The following is a 20,595-nucleotide window of genomic DNA, read 5'->3' as shown; positions in this document are numbered from 1 at the left end:
CTCTCCAGTTCCATCCATGCTGTCATGAAGGGTAGGAGTTCCTTCTTTCTTTCTGCTGCGTAGTATTCCATTGTGTAAAAATACCACAGTTTTTTTCTTTTTTTGTCTACTTATATGTGGAACCTAATCAACAAAACAAACAAGCAAGCAAAATAGAACCAGTGACATGGAAATAAAGAACAAACTGACAGTGACCAGAGGGGAGGGGGCAGATAATGGGGGAAAGAAGGGGAAGGGTCTAGTCAAGGAACATGTATAAAGGACCCATGGACAAAGAGAATGGGGGGAGGATTGAACATGGGAGGTGGGGGGTTGGTGGGGCAAGGGAGAGTAATGGGGGAAAATGGGGACAATTGGAATTGAACAACAATAAGAAATTAAAAAAATATAAGGAATCCAATTAAATTTGAAATTCAGATAATGATGTTTTTTTAGTGTAAGTGTTGTTGAATATTACATGAGACACACTAAAAATTAACTGCTGTTTATTTTAAAAGCATATTAAATTGGGTGTCACTTTTTTTATTTGGCAATTCTATACCTGAAGAAATCAGCACATTCCTGGCAAACAGTAAGCACTAAATCCATGTTGGTTGCTATAATTCTTACTAGACATTCAGGAAAATGCTATCATTCAACAAGTGTTTTTGTAAACAATTGTTTTATATTCATTAATTTATTTATCATTTATTCAAGAAATATTTATTGAGTGCCTGCTATGTGCTAGGCATTATTCTAGATCCTGAGGAAACAATGGTGAGTAATAAAACTATCTCTGTATGAGGAGAAGAATACTTTTGTGTGTTTTAGGTATGACATGGACTTGAGATTAAAGAAGAAACCACGCTCGGTATATGTAATACTGAGGTCAATAATATTCATCTTCTTTGTTATCTCTCTTTGTAGTCCCCAGTGTGTCTTCTGTAGCTTTTGAGGAAATTCTCAGTGATCTATATTGCTAATGGGCAGTCTGGAACATTAGAATATAAAAAGGATGAATGTAGCCTTGAGGAGCCCATTGAAGAGCTCCTCCTTGTGTCCCTGAAAGCTTCAGCAATGGGTTTGGTGTCACGTTCAAGGTAAACACTTGATTTGTAGCCTCTGCAGCCAATAGTTCAGTGACATGGAGCAGGGTAGGTGCCACCTCACTCTACTTGCACTTTCTCAAGAAGGTTCTCCGCAAAGCCTAGCAGCTCGTAGGGTGCTGCGTGGTATCAGGAAGAAGCACGTTCAGACTAATTTATCAGCAAATGTTAGATGTGGTTGCTCTGTCTCGCCACCTTTTCTCAGAACTCAGGCTCTCTGATGTTCTGAGAGTAGACATTACACAGGCACACCTGGTTTTATAGGGCTTCACGGATGTTACATTTTTACAAATTGAAGGCAAGACCCTCCACCAGCCAAAATATTACAATTTGTTTTATTGCATGATACTCACTTCAGGGTTGTGGCCTGGAACTGAACCCACAATGTCTCTGAGGTAGGCCTATAGTTAATGAGTGTATTAAAAAAAATTCTTTCCTGTAAGTAATTCTCATTACTATTCTGTGGCAGTTAAACTCCATATGTTTTATGGTGCCTTTGGAATTTGAATTTTATGAGTTCTTTTCTTGAAGTTTGGCTTCTTTAGTGATTGGTTTGTGACTTTACTAAGGTAAAGGTTATCTTATAACCTAATTTGTTTTTGAAAAACATGGTTCATAGAAGGATTAAATTGATTATGTCCATTTCAAAACCTGAAATAAAATATGCATATTTTAGAGTCTTGGAATTTCTTGATTCAGTGCAATTAAATAAATAAACTTGCTTTCAGAATGGTCACATATTGCAATTCCTCCATGAGAACAGAAGGGCTTTTCCCAACAAAAATAAAAGCAAAGTTTGTTTGTGCCAAGGGTGTGGAGCTAAGTGTCATTGTCACTGCCCATGAGGCCATTCTGTGTCCCCCTGGCAGGACTATGATGCAAGCTTGCCTCAAACGTGAGCCGTGAGAACAGCTGTGCCACACATGGAGAGCTGGGGAGTGGCCGTTTTCATTTTTTTTTTAGGATGATGATGAAATGCTGTCACTATAGAAGCTAAAATATTAGAAGAAGTCTAGAAATATTTTGAGGATGAGCTTTAAAGCAAACCTTCCTAACTGCCCTTCCCTTCTGCTGGTGTGTCTTTTGTGTGTTGTCAGTGGTGGCGGTAGTTGGTAGGACAAGAAAAATGGCGAAATTTAAAATATAGATTATTTAAATGCACTTGCAGGTCTTAACCAGTTTGCACTTTTCAGTAAGTTTGGCTACTTCTTAGCTATGACCCTTGGTGCTCATTGAAATATATATCTCTTTTTTAAATGAATTTGTTTTCAGAACGAGGAAGAGGGAGGAAGAGAGGGAGAGAGTGAAAGAGAAACACTGATTTGTTGTTCCACTTATTTATGAATTCATTGGTTGATTTTTGTATGTGCCCTGACTGAGGATTGAACCCACAACTTTGGCATATAGGGACAATGCTCTAACCAACTGAGCTACCCAGCCAGGGCCTGAAATATATCTTAGAAGCCCTACTTAAGTACGGTTACATCTACCTGGTAAGATAGAATAGGAAATAACATTAAAAAATACTCTCCTTTGATTGTATTATACACATTCATTGTTCTACAGGTATATAGTCAGATAAGGGGGTTTAACCAAGATATCACGTACCCCTATCATTTACCAATACATCCGGGCCCCTTTTCTTCAAAATTCTAATGGAATCTGTAGAGTGTTACTTTCTCCTGTCCAAAATAATCTATTTTGTTCTCTCTTACTCTTCATTCAGTTTCTGGTAACCTTCCAATCATAAGATGACTATCATAATCTTACTTAGTAAGGGTTGTATTCTCTTCTTGGTGGGGCGCTGTCCACGAGCCTAAGCAATGTGTCTGTGTGTCCATTGTGTGGGTAAATGATGAGACAGTTAAAAGTGCTGGGGTTGGGGTCGACATCTAGGAAATCCTGTTTGTGGTTTCTTGACAGACTGCTAATTAGCTTTGGATAATATTTCTTTGGAGAAATTTTCTCAGCATTTTGTTTAAAGCTCAGAAAAAGTTTGTGTTAGCCTGCATTGTTGCCTTGTGAAGGTTCTCCACAGCCCATGGCCCACAGAGGTGATAGTTTGTGCCATGGAATTTGGACATACCAGAAAATTTTTTGGTGTCAAGTCTTGTTAGTCATAGACTTTGGAGTACTCTATAGGGGACAATGTTCTGTTGACACAGCCGGAGAGGGATAGGTGTTGCAAGATGTCTGGAATAACAAATCGGCCTTTTGGGAAGAGGAGCCTGGAGAGACTGATGGGTGTATGTTCTGGGTGGAGGGTAGCAAGAGAGAAAAAGAAAGGACTAGAGTGACACATAGTAAGGGATCCTGGGCTCATATAGTATTGTAGGTACTATCTGCTTTCTTGGACTATTGAATGACAAGAACAGATTAATAGTCAGATCTTAGCAAAGCACTGTCAAATGAGTTATTTTGAGTGCGTTTCTTCTTTTGGAAATATTTAATAAGTTGGACAGTCGAGGTTAAAATACAGGTAGAGGCACAGGTGGGTGAGAGGGGAATGGGCATGAAGATTTATTCTACTTTATCATTCCTCTGTATGGTCCCTATAGGACATCATATTTACAATCATCTCAGATGGTCCCATACCAGGGATTTTTTACATGCTCTGGGGTTTTGCAATTTTTTTTTCTTAAAGAGATTTTGTTCTAGTATTTTTTCCCCAAATGTAGAGTTAATTCAAGTAATTCCCCTTGATATCACTCCTTTAAAAACATCATTCCAAATGCTTTGGTTTTATAGAGGAAAACATTATGATACTGAACTGGAGAAAAACAAGTTAGAATTTAAGTAAGAAAATTCAGGTTTTGATTTGTTCCATCAGAAGTGGCTATTGCTACTTATCTGTGCAAACCAAACTATGAAAACATGGAGTAGGCTGACAGCTGCTGGAGGGGAGGAGAGAGGGGGGCAATGGTGGACAGAAAGGGAAGGGACTAGTCAAACGACATGTGTGAATGACCCATGGACATGGACAACAGTGTGGGGATTGACTGTGGGACTGGAGGGTGGGCTGGGTGGAGGAGGGCAAAGGGGAAAAAATTGGAACAACTGTAATAGAATAAACAAGAATAAAAAAAGGTGTAAGAGTTTCTGTAGTGTTCCCTTTTCACTATGATTGATTTTCCATTTGGATGGGAGAGGTAAGGTGGGGTCCCTCCTAGAGCTTATGATGTACAGGTAGGAGGAATATGAGTTTGAAAATGAAACAATATCATTTCAGCTTCTGCCTGAAACAGATGCACTTTCTTTTTAAAAAAATTTTTTTCAATTACAGTTTATATTCAATATTATTTTGTATTAGTTTCACGTGTCCAGCGTAATGGTTAGACAATCAGAATATTTTACAAAGTGTTCCCCGGGATATTTCCAGTACCCATGGCTGGCACCATAGTTAATTATTACAATATTATTGTAAACAGATGCACTTTCAATAGAGATTTCCAGACAATTCGGTAGCAGTGCAATTTCCATAAATAAAGACACGGTCTCCATATTGCTCTGTTTGCATCAACTTTTACCCAAGACACTGTCCCCTAAGAAGTGTCTCTTTCGCTCCAAAGGAGGTACCCCCAGGAGAAATGAAACGAGATTTAGAAGGCTTGTTAGGTTCTCCTGTTGCCATTGAACTAGATAAAGTGCAGAGAAGTATGGCTTTGGGAAAATGATTGAATTCTGGCTGGAGATGAAAATGCTGCAGTTGAATATTTTCCAGAACAACATGTACTTGGATCCATATTAAAGAAAAATTCTTTGAGTGTTTAAGCCAAATAACCCAGCAGGGTTGATAGTGTGAGACATATTTCACAGTTGTATAAATATTTAAAACTGTTTTCCAGCCTATAAAACAAGTAAATTAGGTTGTTTTTAAAAACTGCATAATGACATTAACCTGCCCACCTTAACTTGTTGGGGAACCTGCCTTATCATCCCAGCCTTCTCTCCCAAAAGGGAATCACTGAGCAAAAAGTGTGATGAAGGCTTCCAACTTGGAAAACAAAACTGGTTTAGGAGGCTTCAGAGAATTTCACGAGGCGTGATTAGCATCATGGTATACCGCTACAGGTGGTCTGTTTTCTGGAGGCCTGTCTGCCTACATGGTCACTAGGGGTCCGACCAACTAGATGCCATAGCTTTTTGTCATAAACTCCTTTGAACTCGATGAAGGATAGACTCAGGGCTCCACTATGTATAGGAGCCTCAAAGAAAGCAATGCAGCATCTTGGCTGTGTTGCTCTCAATTCTGAGCTGCTGGTCCTAGACGTTGGAATGCCACGAAGTCTGTCCTCGGCCACAGGGCTGTGGATGATTTGTTGCTGGTCTTTCTCATTCAGTTTTCCGAGGCTTTTTTTAATCACCCGTGTTCTTGTCCTTCCTCAAATTTATTCTCTTGCAATTACTCTTACCTGCACTTTGGCTATTGCTGGGACCCACTCTATCCGTGCCCTGGTCTCCTCATTCATTGCTTGCTTTCCATTACACAGACTTCTGAGACAATGGCGGTGATATTTCAACATTTATTACTAACAGAGTTTGAAAAGAATGTCAGTGACTGAATTTATCCTTCCTGTTCTCCTTAATGTCCTGGCCAAGGAAATGCAAGCAAGAGTCAATAGCTGCTGTATAAAGCTGGTACCATGGGGTGGTGGAAAGAGCACCCAGCCATCCTGAGTTTGGCCCCAGGGATACCACGAACTCCCTAAGTATTCTTGGGCAAATCAGTTGAGTTCCCTGGGCCTTAGTCCCCACAGCACTCAGGTAAAAGATTTTGTTATGTAAGGTCCTTTGAATTGAGCATTCTAGAAGAGCCTGGTCTGCTGCTTTTGTCCCTCCATTGTGATGCTCCATTATGAATACATTCATTCACTCAACTCTTCCCTGTTCCTGATTAAAATTAATTTCATGTTTGTTCACAGCCTGCAGAAAGAAAAATGGATGAATGTTAAAGTGGGAGACATCATTAAATTAGAAAATAACCAGTTTATTGCCGTGAGTATAGAGCATTGTTTAAATAATATATCTCTGACTGAAATATCACATGTACTGCAGTGTTTACATTTGCAAACTTAGTAAATCTATACTAATCCAGAGTAATTAAAGAGGGAATGCCAAGATGTATTTGTAGGAAGTCTCAATGATAAAATGTTTTAAAAGACATATTGATTAACTACTTTCGATAACAGGGTAATTTAGATACAGCCGATTGATTGTCACTGTATCTCCTCTGGGATGCATTAAATTAATAGATACAAAGATTTACAATCGTTCGATGTAAATAAGACCATTTAAAATGCTCCAGAGTACTTTAAAAATGGTTTGTCCTCCCGTAAGTTGAATATTATCCCACAATAACAGACTTAATACTGCTAATTTGCATATATTTGAGAAAAAGATAAGTGAGAGGAAGAATGTGTGCTCTCTCCTGAATTATCATAATCAGAAGATTTCTATTGATTGTTGTGAATCATTAAAATCCTATTTATGAGGGTTTTACTTTGTACATTAGATGAAATGGCTACAGGGGTGTCCAACCTTTTGGCGTCTCTGGGCCACATTGGAAGAAGAGTTGTCTTGGGCCACACATCAAACACATTGTGACATGTAATCACAAAACGATGTCATAATTGTTAAGTAAATTTATGATTTTGTGTTGGGCCACATTCATGGCCATCCTAGGATGCATGCAGCCTGCAGGCCGCAGGTTGGACACCCCTGGTAGAAGACTAATTTGACCTAAGCTCCAGTCCTGGCAAGGGTAGGCTTTGGCTCTCCCGGACCCCTCAGGGCGTCTCATCTAGTTGTTTTTGCACCTTCTCGGACATCCTTCCAGAGAGGCCATTTTGGGTCTAATTGTCCTCACATTTTTTGAAGTTTTATAGTTTCAAATCAGAGTTACTTGTTTCATTCTAATTTCTGTAAATAAACCCTCCTTTTAAAAAATAAGTGAGACAGTAGAATGTTGAAAATTTTCAGAGAAAGATTTTTTTAAACATTTATCTGAACTGTATGAAGAAGAAGCTTCTTGCTTCTTCTATATGAAAAAACATAAATGACCAATGTTCTGTTGATAAACAATTACTAAGTGTAGGGGTGAAACAGATGGGCAAGGATTTCGTTTTGAACAAGGAAAAGACCTATACATGAGTAAATGATATGAGGTTCATTATTATTCTGCTCCCTTCTCTTCTTTCTCTCCCCTTTCTCTTCTCTTCCCTTCTCTCCCCATCTGTTTGTTAATCTTCTCAAATCAATTTAATTATAATAAATAAAAATAATAATATATCTAGTACATATTATTGCACAGTGTACATTTTTTGGGTATAAAATTTAAATTTTAAATAAAAATGATCCTACAATCTCACACATTTTCATGACTTTATTCTGATTTTTGTCCATATCAACATATTTTCCTTTAAGCATACTCACACTGGATAAGGCACTGATAATTGAGAGAAGAAAGCACAAATGGGGATATAAGGAACATGATTTGGGTTGGAATTAACAACTGTTTGCCTGCCCCCACTGTGGGTTCCAATAATCATCCCTGGCCTGGGGAATAAATGGGTTTGCCTTATCAGGGCTCTTCTTCACCTGTGGATGAGCCACAGAAGCCTGTCACGGCAGAAGTTCATTTTCTGACTTGTCACCATGTAAACTAAGCATACCCACCATAGAGAGAACATGGGAAGAATGTATACCACTCTCTCTCTCTCTCTTTTTTTTTGAATGTATACCACTCTTGAGCCAAAATTGCCCATTATGATTTTAAAGGGAAAAAAAGTTTTTGAAAATTCACCTTGGTTTTATTTCTCATTTTTACCTTCAATGACTAGGATAGTAATAGAACTCCATGCTCCTTGGGCCTACGCCTCTCCTTCTCCAAGCTTAGAAGGATCCTTTTAAACAAGATCCAGAATTCTCTTATTATTATCATCTGGGATTGAAAATAATTATGAAATATACAGAAAGATGCCTGTTTATACCTAGAGTTGCTTTTCTTTCCAGACCCCATTTTGTCACAATTTAGACAACACAATCCCATACACACTGTCTATTTTTGAGTTGGAAATTTAAAAGCTTGAGACAATGAAAAGAGTGGATTGATTCTAAATGTAAGTGTCAGGACTTGAGAATGGCATCATTCTAACATTTTTAAAAACAAAGGTAAGAAAATTTCACAGATTTGGAATACTGATTGTACATTCAGATATAGCTAGAAAATTGTTAGGCTGTGTCAAAATAAATTGCTAAAATTTTAGTCAGTTCTTTTCAGACATTCAGACCCTTCAGAATTTCAAAAAAAGAATCCTTATTTTATTCATTATTATTTACTTGTTATTAAAGTATAGTTGACACACAATATTATGTTAGTTTCTGGTGTGGGACATAATGATTCTACATTTATGTGCCTTATGATGTAGTCATCGTGATGTGTCTAGTAGCCATCTGTCACCGCACAGGTTGTTAAGGTGTTACCCACCACGGTCCCTGTGCCGTATGTTACCCTTGTGACTTACTTACTTCATAACTAGAAGTTTGTACTTCTCCTTCCCTTCACCTTTTTATCTGTCTCCCCACAATCCCTCCCCCCGGCCACCATCAGTTTGTTCTCTGTGTCTAGGAGTTTGTTTCTGTTTTGTTGTGTTTATTTAATTTTTAGATTCCACATATAAATGAAATCGTACAGTATTTGGCTCTTTCTGTCTGACTTATTTCACTTAGTGTAATATATTGTAGGTCCATTCATTTTGTCACAAATGGAAGATTTTATTCTTTTTTATGGCTGAATAATATTCCATTGTGTGTGTGTGTGTGTGTGTGTGTATATTTCACATCTTCTTTATCCATTTATCTATTGATGGACCAACAATTCCACTTCGGAGTATTTATCCAAAGAAAACAAAAACACTACCTAATTAAAAAAGATATATGCACTCCTATGTTCATTGCAATATTATTTACAATAGCTAAGATGTGGAAACAAAACCCCTTATTTTAATATAAAATTTGAAACTTAAAAGTAAATAAACAGCTTCCCAATGTGGAAAGATACCAGAATTCTAAAACCGAATTGTGACAGGTTATTTCCAAGGCTCACATGGACAGCCACCTAGAATGATTTATCTCTGCGAGAGACCAACTACTTAGTCTCTGGGTGTTTTCTACTGTCTTTTACCAAATTTTCTATTCTATCTTTCCCTCTTGCTCAGTCCCTGCTTTATTTTCTCTCTCTTCTTCTTCACACCTCACCACCTTTTTCTTTTTTCCAAATTATCTGACTTTGTTTTTCTTTTAACCTTTCTCTCTTTAAAAGATTTCCTTGTCTGTCTTATTTTTTTCTGTTGTTTCCAAATTCCTCCTTCTATTTCACTTCTGCCTTTCTTCATCTTCGTTGCCTGCCCTCTGCTCTTAACTGATCATACAAAGGAATTAAAGTATGTGCATCTAAACATTTCCATTGATCTAATCTGTTGGGGAAAGTTTTATATTTTTCACTAGTAATTATCCAAGCAAGAAAGCAGAATTTTATATATTTCTTGGGAAAAAAAGTGAATGGAGTGGCTATTTATTTTTTTGATACCCCTTGCCCTTGCGTATGTTCTGATGGTCAAGGGTATGCAAAACAGGAACGGGTAAGTAGAGGGAGGGTTTGATTCAGGGCATGTAACGGAGAGGTGGAACAGGATTTCACCTCTCTCACTTTTTTCCTAAGGCTCATCTGGCTCATTAGTAGTGGAGGGATAGTGCAGCATGGAAGACTCTGACCAGTCTTCCCTTCTCAAGTGCTCTTTGTCCTGCTTTTAAAAACAGGCTGATCTGCTTCTCCTGTCAAGTAGTGAGCCACACGGCCTTTGTTACATTGAAACCGCTGAGCTTGATGGGTAAGTTATTGAAGTTAGAATAAGTAATAAGATTGTTTTTTAAATTTATTTAAGATTAATAGCTTTAGGAACAGGACTTAAATCTTAATCTTTATTTTCCATTTTATTTTCTTGGAAGAAATAGTCTAAATTCCAAAGTTCATTTGCTAATTACTTTGCAGTTTGTTTTTGAAAACTCTATATTTTCTCTTGATTTTATTTTCTTTTGCAAACAGTGAATCAAACATGTATATATAAATAATATCATACAGAGACTCTTCACTGAGATTCCTTAGAAGGGTTCTTTTTGGGGTTTGTTTGCTTGCTTTTAATTTCAAGTGATTCTCCAAGGAAAATGAGAGCTAGTCGTAGTCCAGATCTCCTGAGGAAGGAAGGACCAGTGTCACTGTAGAAGGCAATCTTTTGGAACTGGGCCAAATGATGACATGGAGGAAAAAAAGAGAAATGGAGTATGAGGCAGCTTTGACATTGATATAAAGTAGTTCTTTCTCATTGATTCAATTTGTCTGCTGGCATAAGAACATTTAGTGAATGCTTACATTTTAAAGATACCATATATGTTTTATAGATGGATTTTATCATTTAATCCTGAAATAGTTACTATAAATAAGCCCCACTGTATGATGAAGAAACTAAGTCTTAAAGAGACTAAGTAATTTGTCTCCAAGTTCTAAAGAGTAGAGACAGGACTCGCACCTGGCAGTCTGACAAAAGAGCCCATGGTTTTATCCACTACTTCCTAAATTATTGTCTTGGAGATATTCACACAGAGTTTGGTGTGTGTGATCCCGCCCCTAGTTTGGGCAGAAGCTAAAATAGTGCTGAGAGGAAAAACCTACAGCAATAAATGTATACAACTGAAAAGAGAAAAAGTCTCAAATTACTGCCATCTCAAGAACATAGAAAATGCCAAAATAAATCTAAAGCTAGCAGAAGGAAGGAAATAAAAACAAAAACAAGAGCAGAAATGAATGAACTTGAAAAGAAGAAAACAATAGAGATAATCAATGAAACAAAAAGTTGTTTTTTTGAAAACATCAAGGAAATTGACAAACCTTTAGCAAGACTGAAAAAAGAAAAAAAGACACAAATTAACAGTATCATGAATGAACCAGGGGGACTTAAGACAGATCCTGTAGACATCAGAAGGATAAGGAAATACTACAAACAACTCTGTTCATGTAAATTTAATAACATAGATAAAAAGGGCCACTTTGTCAAAAAACAATCACAATTCATCTAGTATGACATAGATAATTTGAATAGCCCTGTAATTATAGGAAAATTGAATTCAAATGTGAAGCATAAAACTATACAACGTTTAGAAAAAAAACATAGGAGAAAAATCTTTATGATCTAGGGCTAGTCAGAGTTCTTAGACTTGACACAAAATTCATGACCCATAAAAGGAAAATTTGCTAAACTGGACTTCATCAAATTAAGAGTTTTTACTTTGCAAACACTCAGTTAAGAGAATGAAGAAGAATAAGTTACAGACTAGAAGAAAATATTTCCAAACCATCTATCTGACAAAGGACTTGCATCTTGAACATGTGAAAAATACTCAAAACTCAATAGTAAAAAACCCAAATAATTTAATTAGAAAATTGGCAAATGATATGATGAAACGTTTTACCAAAGATGACATACTGATGGCAAATAAGCACATGAAAAGATACTCAACATCATTAGCATTAGGGAAATTAAAATTAAAACCACAATATATCACCACATACCTATCAGAATGGCTCAATTAGAAAATAGTGACAACTCCAAATGCTGGCAAGGATGTAGAGAAACGGGATCGCTCACATGTTGCTGATAGAAGTGAAAATGCTACCATCACTCTGGAAAAAAGTTTGGCAGTTTCTTAAAAACTAAGCGTGCAACTACCATACCACCCAGCAATTTCGTTTCTGGGGATTTATCCCAGAGAAATGAAGACTTATGATTACGTGAAAATTTGTACACAGATGTTTATAGCAGCTTTATTTGTACATCCCCAAATTAGAAACAACTCGTATGCCGTTCAACATGTGAATGATTGAACAAACCATGGTATATCCATATCATGGAATACTACTGAACAATAGAAAGGAAGGAACTATTGATATATGCAACAACCTGAATGAAACTTCAGAGAATTATGTTGAGTAAAAAAAGCTACTTCCCAAAGATCATATACTGTATTATTCCACTTATGTAACATTCTTGAAATGGCAAATTATAGAAATGGACAGCAGAGTAGGGGTTGCCAGGAGTTGAAGGTGGGTTGGAGGAGACAGGGAAGTGGGCGTGGCTGCAATGGGCAACCCAAGGAATCCCTGGAGTGATGGAGATACTCTGTACCTTGACTGTGCCAACGTCAGTATCCTGGTTGTCATATTGTGATACAGTTTTTGCAAGATTTTACCCTTAGTGGAAACCCAGTAAAGGTCCCCAGGATCTTTCTGTCTTGTTTCATATGCTGAAAATTATTTTGAAGTTTATCAAGATACTGAGGCAGATTAAGGGAGAGTATGGTACAACAATGAAAGTATTAATCCAGAGTCTTAGAAAAGTATTATTGTTTTTATCATAAGGCACATGTGTGACTATTTTCCCCCTTTAGTTTCTATATCTGAAGGTGAAAGTGAGGCATTGGAGAGAATCCTGGGGAAGTAACCTAAAATGATGAAAACCTTTGATGAATGGCATGATGTATTGAGTAGGATAAAGGAATAAGGACTGTCTGCCTGGTTGGTGTGACTGACTGTTTCTGGTATTTGAAAAGTTGTTTAAATGAGTGGACATGTTAGTCCTTTAGCCTCAGCGCCACACTCTCACTCTTGTCCATCAATCCCAGCTGAATTTCTGCCTCAACTATGAAGTTCTTTACTGTCTCAGTCTCTACTTGTCTGTACCTCCTGGGAATTAATACATTTTGGTCAATGGGATTACTTTTAAACAAAGTAACTTCATTATATACACAACTTTCCTACAGAAAGCTATTTTACCAGTGGGCATTCCTTGACTTGGGTTTATATTACCCCAACATCATTGTGAAGCTCATATATGGGAAGTTTAATTACATACCTTCTCAGGCATCTGCTTCTTGGTGTAACATGTACTTACAAATCCTATTACTCCATGGTGTAACGTGTACTTACAAAAGGCGATATTTGCTTTTTTACCTACCACTTGTTTCCCTCAAGAGGGCAATCACCCTTGTGAGGCAGCATTGGGTATCATGGTATATATTCAATTAATATATGTTGACTGAATGAACCTGCTACTCAGCATTTTCATAAAAGATAGAACTCTGACAGATAATCTTAAACTACAGAGGAGGAGAATTTGGTTGGACTTGGTGAGAAAGCTGGCATGGTAAGCTCTTAAATACAGATGTGAGTGACCTTCATCGACTCTTCACTGCCGGTCATTTCTTGAACACCAGAGATCAGCCCTCTTCCCTCATACGTGTGGTCCTGCCTGGAAGAAGATGACCAGCTTACTGTGACCTGCTGAGTTTGTGTTTGGTTATTTAATTTTTGACTTATGGGATTCTTGGCTTGATTTTCCAAGAAAAAGAAAGCTGCATTCCTTTTCCCATTTAAATTTCAGCTACTGTGAAATTAGCCATGACTTTTTTTTTTTGCAAGTAAACTCCCATGTAGATGGCAGACTCTGGAGTCACACTGGCCTCCTTTATGTGGCAGTCGTGTCCCCGTTCCTAATGTGTTTTGTAACTCATGCATGATGTCTGAGTAGATTCCGATGAAACCACGTTTATTATGTCCCCTGTCCTTTCAAATAGCAAAACAGATCACTGTGTTGTTATACAGATGTGCCGTGGGTGGAATGCCAATTCTTAGGGGCCTGCAAAGCCCTGTCCACTTTCCTGAGACAGTGTGAGAGGCGTGAATGACACTCAAAGGGAGTTTCTTGAATCTCTTGTGTTGGATTTTGCACGTGCTGCACCCACTGGATTGCTTTGTATAAGATGCTGTTGGGCTGTTTCTTATAAAAATTCACGTCATGTCAATGAATTTCACAGGGAGACCAACCTTAAAGTTCGCCACGCACTATCAGTTACCTCAGCACTTGGAGAAGATATTAGCAGACTTGCAGAGTTTGATGGTGAGTGTTTACAATAGACAAACAAAGCTTTTGAAATCAAAAAGCTTTCATAACAAAAATAGTAATAAACTAATTATCTGAGATACAATTTATGGTTTTTTTTTAAATTTCATGAAAGAACATAAAATTTTCCAGGAATCAAAGCCTGTAATCTCTTCTCAAGCTAATGCGTAAAAGTGTTTACCAAGGGATAATGACTTTATCAGGTCATCATTCATTTTGTCCTTATTTCTTCTTCTCTAGATTGTGTTCCCTCTAGTCCCACAGTACCCTAACTTGCCTTATGGTGGCCTCCCTGGTGCCCTGGGTAGACTCGCTGAGGATGAATACAGGACACAATTTTGTTTCTAGCTCTAGGCCTAACCATCCCTCCATTCTCCGACTCTTCAACCAGACCAAATGCTAGACTGTAAACTTGTGAAGACAGTAATCCTGCTTCATCTATTTCTGTACCATTCAGAGTGCCTGGCATATGTTGTAAAGATAGTAGGCATTTAAAAAGAATATTCTGACTTATTAATCAGTTGGTCAGGTGTTGTCCTCTATTTTAGACCAGGTTTTGTCATCACCGTCTTTCCAGCATTGCACCGAGTCCCCTGCCCCTCAGGATGGAGTCTCCCCTGCCGTTCTGTTCCAGCTATGTCCTGTTGTTTGTTTGTTTGTTTTGTTTTCCTGTTGAAGCCGTCACAGAAAAACAAAGCCCTTCGAGGCCCAAGGAAAGTGTCATTAATGGTAGGGCAGCAGGCGCCACGACAGGCTGTGGGAAAATCTCTGGGGCCTTCCTGCCACCCCTCGACTGTCTCTTGCTTTACACACTTGTATGCCTGGCTTTGAATATCAGTGTTTACATATAGCTTGGTTTCGTTTGTTAATGAATCTTTAGGAGTTTGAGACTATTTTCCAAAATGTTTTCTTTGGAGTCCACCAAAGGAAAATCTGGACAAGGGTCATAGCATGTTCCATGAGTTAAAGCACAGGTAAATTTACATTATAAAGTTTCTCCAATGCACAGCTTAGAGTTTATGTTGCCTGTGCTTTGCATTTACTTGTAAACTTCATCTGAATTCTGTTAATATTTTAATCTCTCTTCAAAGAGTGCTATTATAGCAAATGTTTATAGAAAAAAAATATTCCTCCAGTTTGAGATTTAAGTCAGGGAAATAGCCAGGAAACTTTGAATGGCCCAAGAAATATTTTGATTAGATTAAAAACAAATTAATCATTTTCTACTAAGTAATTTTTTCAATGAAATTTTACTGTTATGTGAATCCAAGAAAAGTAAATTGTATTCATGAATTAAAAAACTTGCTTAAAGTACCTCAGAGAGTATTCATGGAGTCCTAAAAGGGCAACATAAATGTAATTTACCATTACTCATTTCTTTCCTGCCGGAATTGCACCTTTATATCTCTGTCGATCTATGAGGAGGCAAAAATTCTTGATTTTTAGTTTTCTTTACCATCAAAGAGCAGAAAGTGATTGTTATAATAACCAGTTCACTTGCTTTCATAGATATTGGCACAGATAGCCCACACTATGATTCAGTTACAGACAATCCAGAAATCGTAGCGGCATAAACAGTGAAAGTTTATTTCTTGCTCATGTCGTGTTCTGATGCAGGCTGGGTGGCCTTCTCCATCTGGTGGCCATGGTGCCTAGACTAATGGACTCTAAGGTCAGCACATCACAGTAAGGATGAGATGAAAGAGAAAAACTGATGTTTAACTACTTCTTTCTCTCACATTTCATTGGCCAGCATGAGTCACATGGTCCTGATCTAACTGCAAGGGAGCCTGGGAAATAACAAGAATGGATATTTATTGAGAGCTAGCAGTTTGTATCCCACCCTCTAAGAACTCTGACCATAGAATAGCATGTCAAAGGCCAGGCTGGATTACGTAGATTTCTTACGTGGAACCATGGAAATGGGGCCAAGAATCCTCCTTCTCAGTGTTACTCTTTATCTCCCAATCTCCCACCTTGCTTGACTTCTTCTTCTTCTCATAGCACTTATTCCACCCGATGTACTCTATAACTTTCTTATTTTCTAAGTTTATTATTTATTGTCCATTTCTACCTGCTGCAGTGAGAGCTGCCCAGGGGTCTCTGTTTTGCTCAGTGATATGTATCTGGTTTCTGGGAGAATGACTGGCACATAGTAGCTGCTCAATAAATACTTGCTGAATAAATGAATAAATGGTCCCAAGTTCCAGAGAGTTGGGGCAGGATCAGTATCAGGCCCCAGAGAGACATGGGAGAGTGAAGGGAACGATTGGGAAATGATCAGGGGAAGAGAAAGCTTCCTGATGGGGCCTTCTAGGGCAAAGCTGGAGGGCTGAGTGTTCTCCTCCGGAGGGCAGGTAGCTGGGAGATGGATTATATGGTGTGGTGGTTTTACATCAAATCCTTCACATCAAAATCCTTTCTCCAAACACAACTCAACACAGGAGCCCCAAATTTACACCAATGTAAGTACTGTTTCTCAGGCTAAAGCAAGAAAATATTTCCTCATCTAACACAATTCCTTTTTACAGATGGGGTATCCTGAACGGTTAAAGGATTTGCTTATATGTAAACATAATCTCTTTTAATACTTCTTAAAATTTATTTTTAAAGTGTAATAATAATTATTACTTGCTAGATGGGGCCTGGTTTTGCTTCATACAGCATAGGTAACTCACCAAAACTCTAATGTATAATTGTTTTTGAAATAAAGGCAACACTGACCTCTCTTTTCTATTGTTTATACTTTAACTGTGGTCACTTTTCAGAGAACATGTAATGTCAAATGCATCAGGCTGGTACAATTCTAGGCTAAGAACCAGGTTTTTTCTAAATTTACTCTTTCATTCTTAAATCTTGGGTTGAATTTCAATCGGCCTTAAAGTTCAAGGCAATATGACGTTTTATGGTTTTAGCCTCATTAAAATATGATGATTCATTTCCAAGAAAGCATCTGAAGAATGAATAGAGGGATTAAGGAGAAATAAATTAAATACAACATACAAATAGCAGCCAAATTGAAAGACCAAGAGGGTGATGCAAGAGGTATATTTGAAAGAGTTGGAACAATTAATAAACCCTAAATCCTTCCCACAATTGCTTCTGCTTTCTGATAGCCTTCAACTTTTCCTCCAATTTTTTCTTTTCAAGCCCTATTTACATGCTCTAATTTCAATCTCTCCTTGCCTCTCTGACCCACACAATCACATGCTATATGCTACGTACACACATTTCTCTACCCCTTTCACCAGTTCTCTTTCTCTTCCTCCCTCTCTGCATTCTTTCTAACTATTGTCTTTCCATCATCCTCTTCCACTCTTTATGTTAGTTTGCTTATTTTCTCTACCTGCACTATCTCTTTTTCTGTCTTTTAAATCTTTGGTGTCCTCTCTCCACATTAATTAGTTCATTAAGTCTATTTATGAAGCACCTCCTTAGGACAAGATGCAGTACAAAGTATGTAGAACTATAAAATATCTCTACATGTAGTGTAAGTTTCTTTAGATTCTTTTACTCCCCCATTCTTTCTCTACCTCCTGTTTTGTCTCCCCTATTCACCTTTGTTATAATGGAGTATCAGTAGATGTCATGGTTTCTTCTGGTGACTAGAAAAAGACTTCTTTGTGTCATGCGAATTAAAACCAGATAGTTCATTCTTTCTTTTAAATTAGAAATATGGTATCAGCATTGTGTACATTTAGAAATGGCCCACCTAACTATGTCAAGTTCACATAAATGAGACAGACATGTGACGCACGCTTGCCTGTGCTAAGTATATCTTTTAGCTTGTGACTTCTGGGCAAATGTGGGTATGGAATTATTTTTGCTTCTAGTTACTGTGTGGTTTTTTTCTGAGACTTGCCAAAATACTTTCTTTCACACCAAATTACAGTGTTCTGTCCTTGAGTCACCAGTTCACATCTTCCAGTTAATTATCTGAAGACCTGAGTGTCCCACTCCTATCCTTAGACAGATCCCCACTGAAACTCCAAATTGGGGACATCAAGGGTCAAAACTGAGGTAGATCGGGCCTCAAGATATCTCTGATAATTCTCCCTGCCTAAACCTAACGACAGTGTCTTGCTGGTGGCCTTCTTAGGCATGGTGTGAGTTTTTACTCAGTCTTTTCTTTCTTTCATTTACTCAGTCGCCTGCTCATTCACTCAGTAGATGTATCTTTAACACAATGCCAAGGGATCTGCCAAGCCTGGGGATACAGTGGTTAATACGTCAGACCCAGATTTTGCTTTCATAGAATTTATAACCCAGGGGAGAAGACAGACTTGAACTTAAGCTAATCCCCAAAGAAGCCTTTAGGTAGGTAAGTGTCCTAAAGTTCTCAGGCCCTGAACATAATGTCAACATATGAATAAGTACTTACTATGTACCTGGCACCTTGCTAAGTAATTGTGCACAGTCTTATTAAATCCTGACAGCCCCGGGAGGAAGAGATTATTATTACCTCCAGCTATGGGCAAGAACCCCGAGACCCTGATAAATCAAAAACTTTCCCAATGCCCTATGTTTACTAAGTGGAGATGCCAGAATATGAACCCAGGACTGCTGGCAAAGCCTGTTCTACAAAGGGATGGGAGAGGCTCTAAACTACAAGCAGAAGGCAGCATTGCAGAGTTGGGGAAATTAACAGGGCAGCAGAGCCCGTGATCAGGACAGGGTTAGGTAGGGCAAGAAATAAATGATAAGAATACTCTAAACCTAAAGGTACAAAATTAATGACCAGAGGTCAATTCTTTTCAGGACTCAGATGACATTATCGTATTTTTAAAAAGTAGCAGTGTTCTTAGTGATCTTGAGGGTTAGGATCCCTGACAAGAGTTTATAGAAGGGCTGGAAAAGCATAGAGGCCAGTACATGCAAGGCGGAGTTGGGTTTCGGTAGGTAAATCCACTTATTTGAAAAGTTCTTACATAAATATTTTTATACATTTCAAACATCAGAAAAAACTGGTATGTAGTGTATTGAACTTTATAAGAAGAGATACATAAGTTGATCTAATATTATAATAAGTATGAAAAAGAGTGGACCTTGGTTTTTCATGTTATAATCTTATGGGAATTGATAAGCTTTTACAAATAAGTAACTGGAAATAATTGTCAGTTGTATACTTGAAAACCGGACATATTTGTGCCTTGGGGAAAGTCCTGGATGTAAATTGTCCAAGTGTGTTTAAGAATTTTTTGCATATTGTTATGGATTGGGCTGAGATCTGTTTTTTGCAACTTATGACAAGTTTACATATTTTGTATGACTGTGTAATACTGAGTTCTGAACTGGGGAAAGGTTGACTCTTTATTTCAGGAATCTTTGTGTATTTTGTGGTCCTTTCTAAAGAATAGCATGTGTGTAATTAAAACACAGAAAAACAAGCCTCTCTTTTGGGTTAAAAACAAAACAAAAATGGTCGGTCAGCATCTTGTGACTTTTTTACCTATCAGATAGGTTTCCCATTTACCTGAACAGAAGCACAGCCCAGCAGCGCAGCACAGATTCCATGCAAAGACAGGAAGAATAACTTCCCTTTTTATTGCTGCTGTTGATGTGGTCCTGATGGTGGTGATAATGGGTGGCTGGGACTTGATGTTTGAAGAATAGAGAGGCTGTAGAAAACAGGAAGGTGACACTCTTTTTTTTAAAAAAAGAAGATGAATATTTATCACAATTAACATGGGAACTGTAGTGGGCAATCTTTTAAACTTTAAGAAGCTCTTGGCTAGAGAAGCCCTTGAACAGCAGTAATGATGTCTTACTTAATAGATAATCTGTCTTATGGAAGAGTTGCAGTGCAGATCATCAAGAAATATTGCTAATAATAATGTACATAGAGAAATAAAGCCAACTTCTCTGGAAAATCATAGACTAGTGGGTACTGAACTCCATTTTCATGATAAGCTACAGAGTTCCACTTGGAGGTAAATACTTGAGTTTCTGAAGGTTATTAGGTTGCTAATAAATGAATCATCTAGCTGAGGAAGGTCCAGAGTGAAACCTTGTGGATTTTGTTTAGCATGGACCTAGAGCATTTCTGTGTGATTGTGAACTGGATGAATTGCTGTCTGCTTTCATTCTCTTCAGAGGGCAAACAAATGCGACTGGCTAGTTTGATTACATTTATACTTCATTATTGACGTGATTTTCCCCCAGTTGTTTTATTGCCCGTTAAAGATGACTTTATGCTCTAAACATGTTTTCAGGGCATACTATATAAGAAATGATGCTATTTTTCATAAATAGTTTTCTCATCCATTGTAACACTGTTTATTGCGCATTACTCTTCTTTGATACAATTAGTGAAAGGAAGAAGGATACTAAAACTTTTCCCTAGTCCTTATTATGCTTTATTGCTAGGATATATTTTTGGTTGCTTCTATTTTGCTTTGAGGTTCCTACATTTTTTTCACTGTTCTCAGACCTGTTTGTATCCCCTTAGAGTTAGATCAACCTACACCCTCCATTGTGGCTGGGCTATTAGTTCTCCCAAA

The 20,595-nt window shown here is 37.8% G+C and overlaps 1 protein-coding gene across 12 annotated transcripts in view; it reads left to right on the top strand.

Annotated features, from left to right (window-relative positions):
* Positions 1–20,595, top strand: part of ATP8B4 (ATPase phospholipid transporting 8B4 (putative)) — a 222,568-nt gene that overhangs the window by 107,596 nt on the left and 94,377 nt on the right. For 10 of the 12 annotated variants that reach the window (XM_024568257.4, XM_024568254.4, XM_053927684.2 and 7 more), the window contains 3 exons: positions 6,008–6,080; positions 9,903–9,973; positions 14,010–14,092. The exons of the other annotated variants lie outside the window; for them this stretch is intronic. In XM_024568257.4, the coding sequence (XP_024424025.2) occupies positions 6,008–6,080; positions 9,903–9,973; positions 14,010–14,092 (227 nt within the window). The remainder of the gene's footprint in view (positions 1–6,007; positions 6,081–9,902; positions 9,974–14,009; positions 14,093–20,595) is intronic. 12 annotated transcript variants of the gene reach the window in all.

This window comes from Desmodus rotundus, chromosome 7 (assembly GCF_022682495.2).
Source record: "Desmodus rotundus isolate HL8 chromosome 7, HLdesRot8A.1, whole genome shotgun sequence".
NCBI classification, from domain to species: Eukaryota; Metazoa; Chordata; class Mammalia; order Chiroptera; family Phyllostomidae; genus Desmodus; species Desmodus rotundus.
This window is presented reverse-complemented; position numbering and strand designations above follow the sequence as displayed.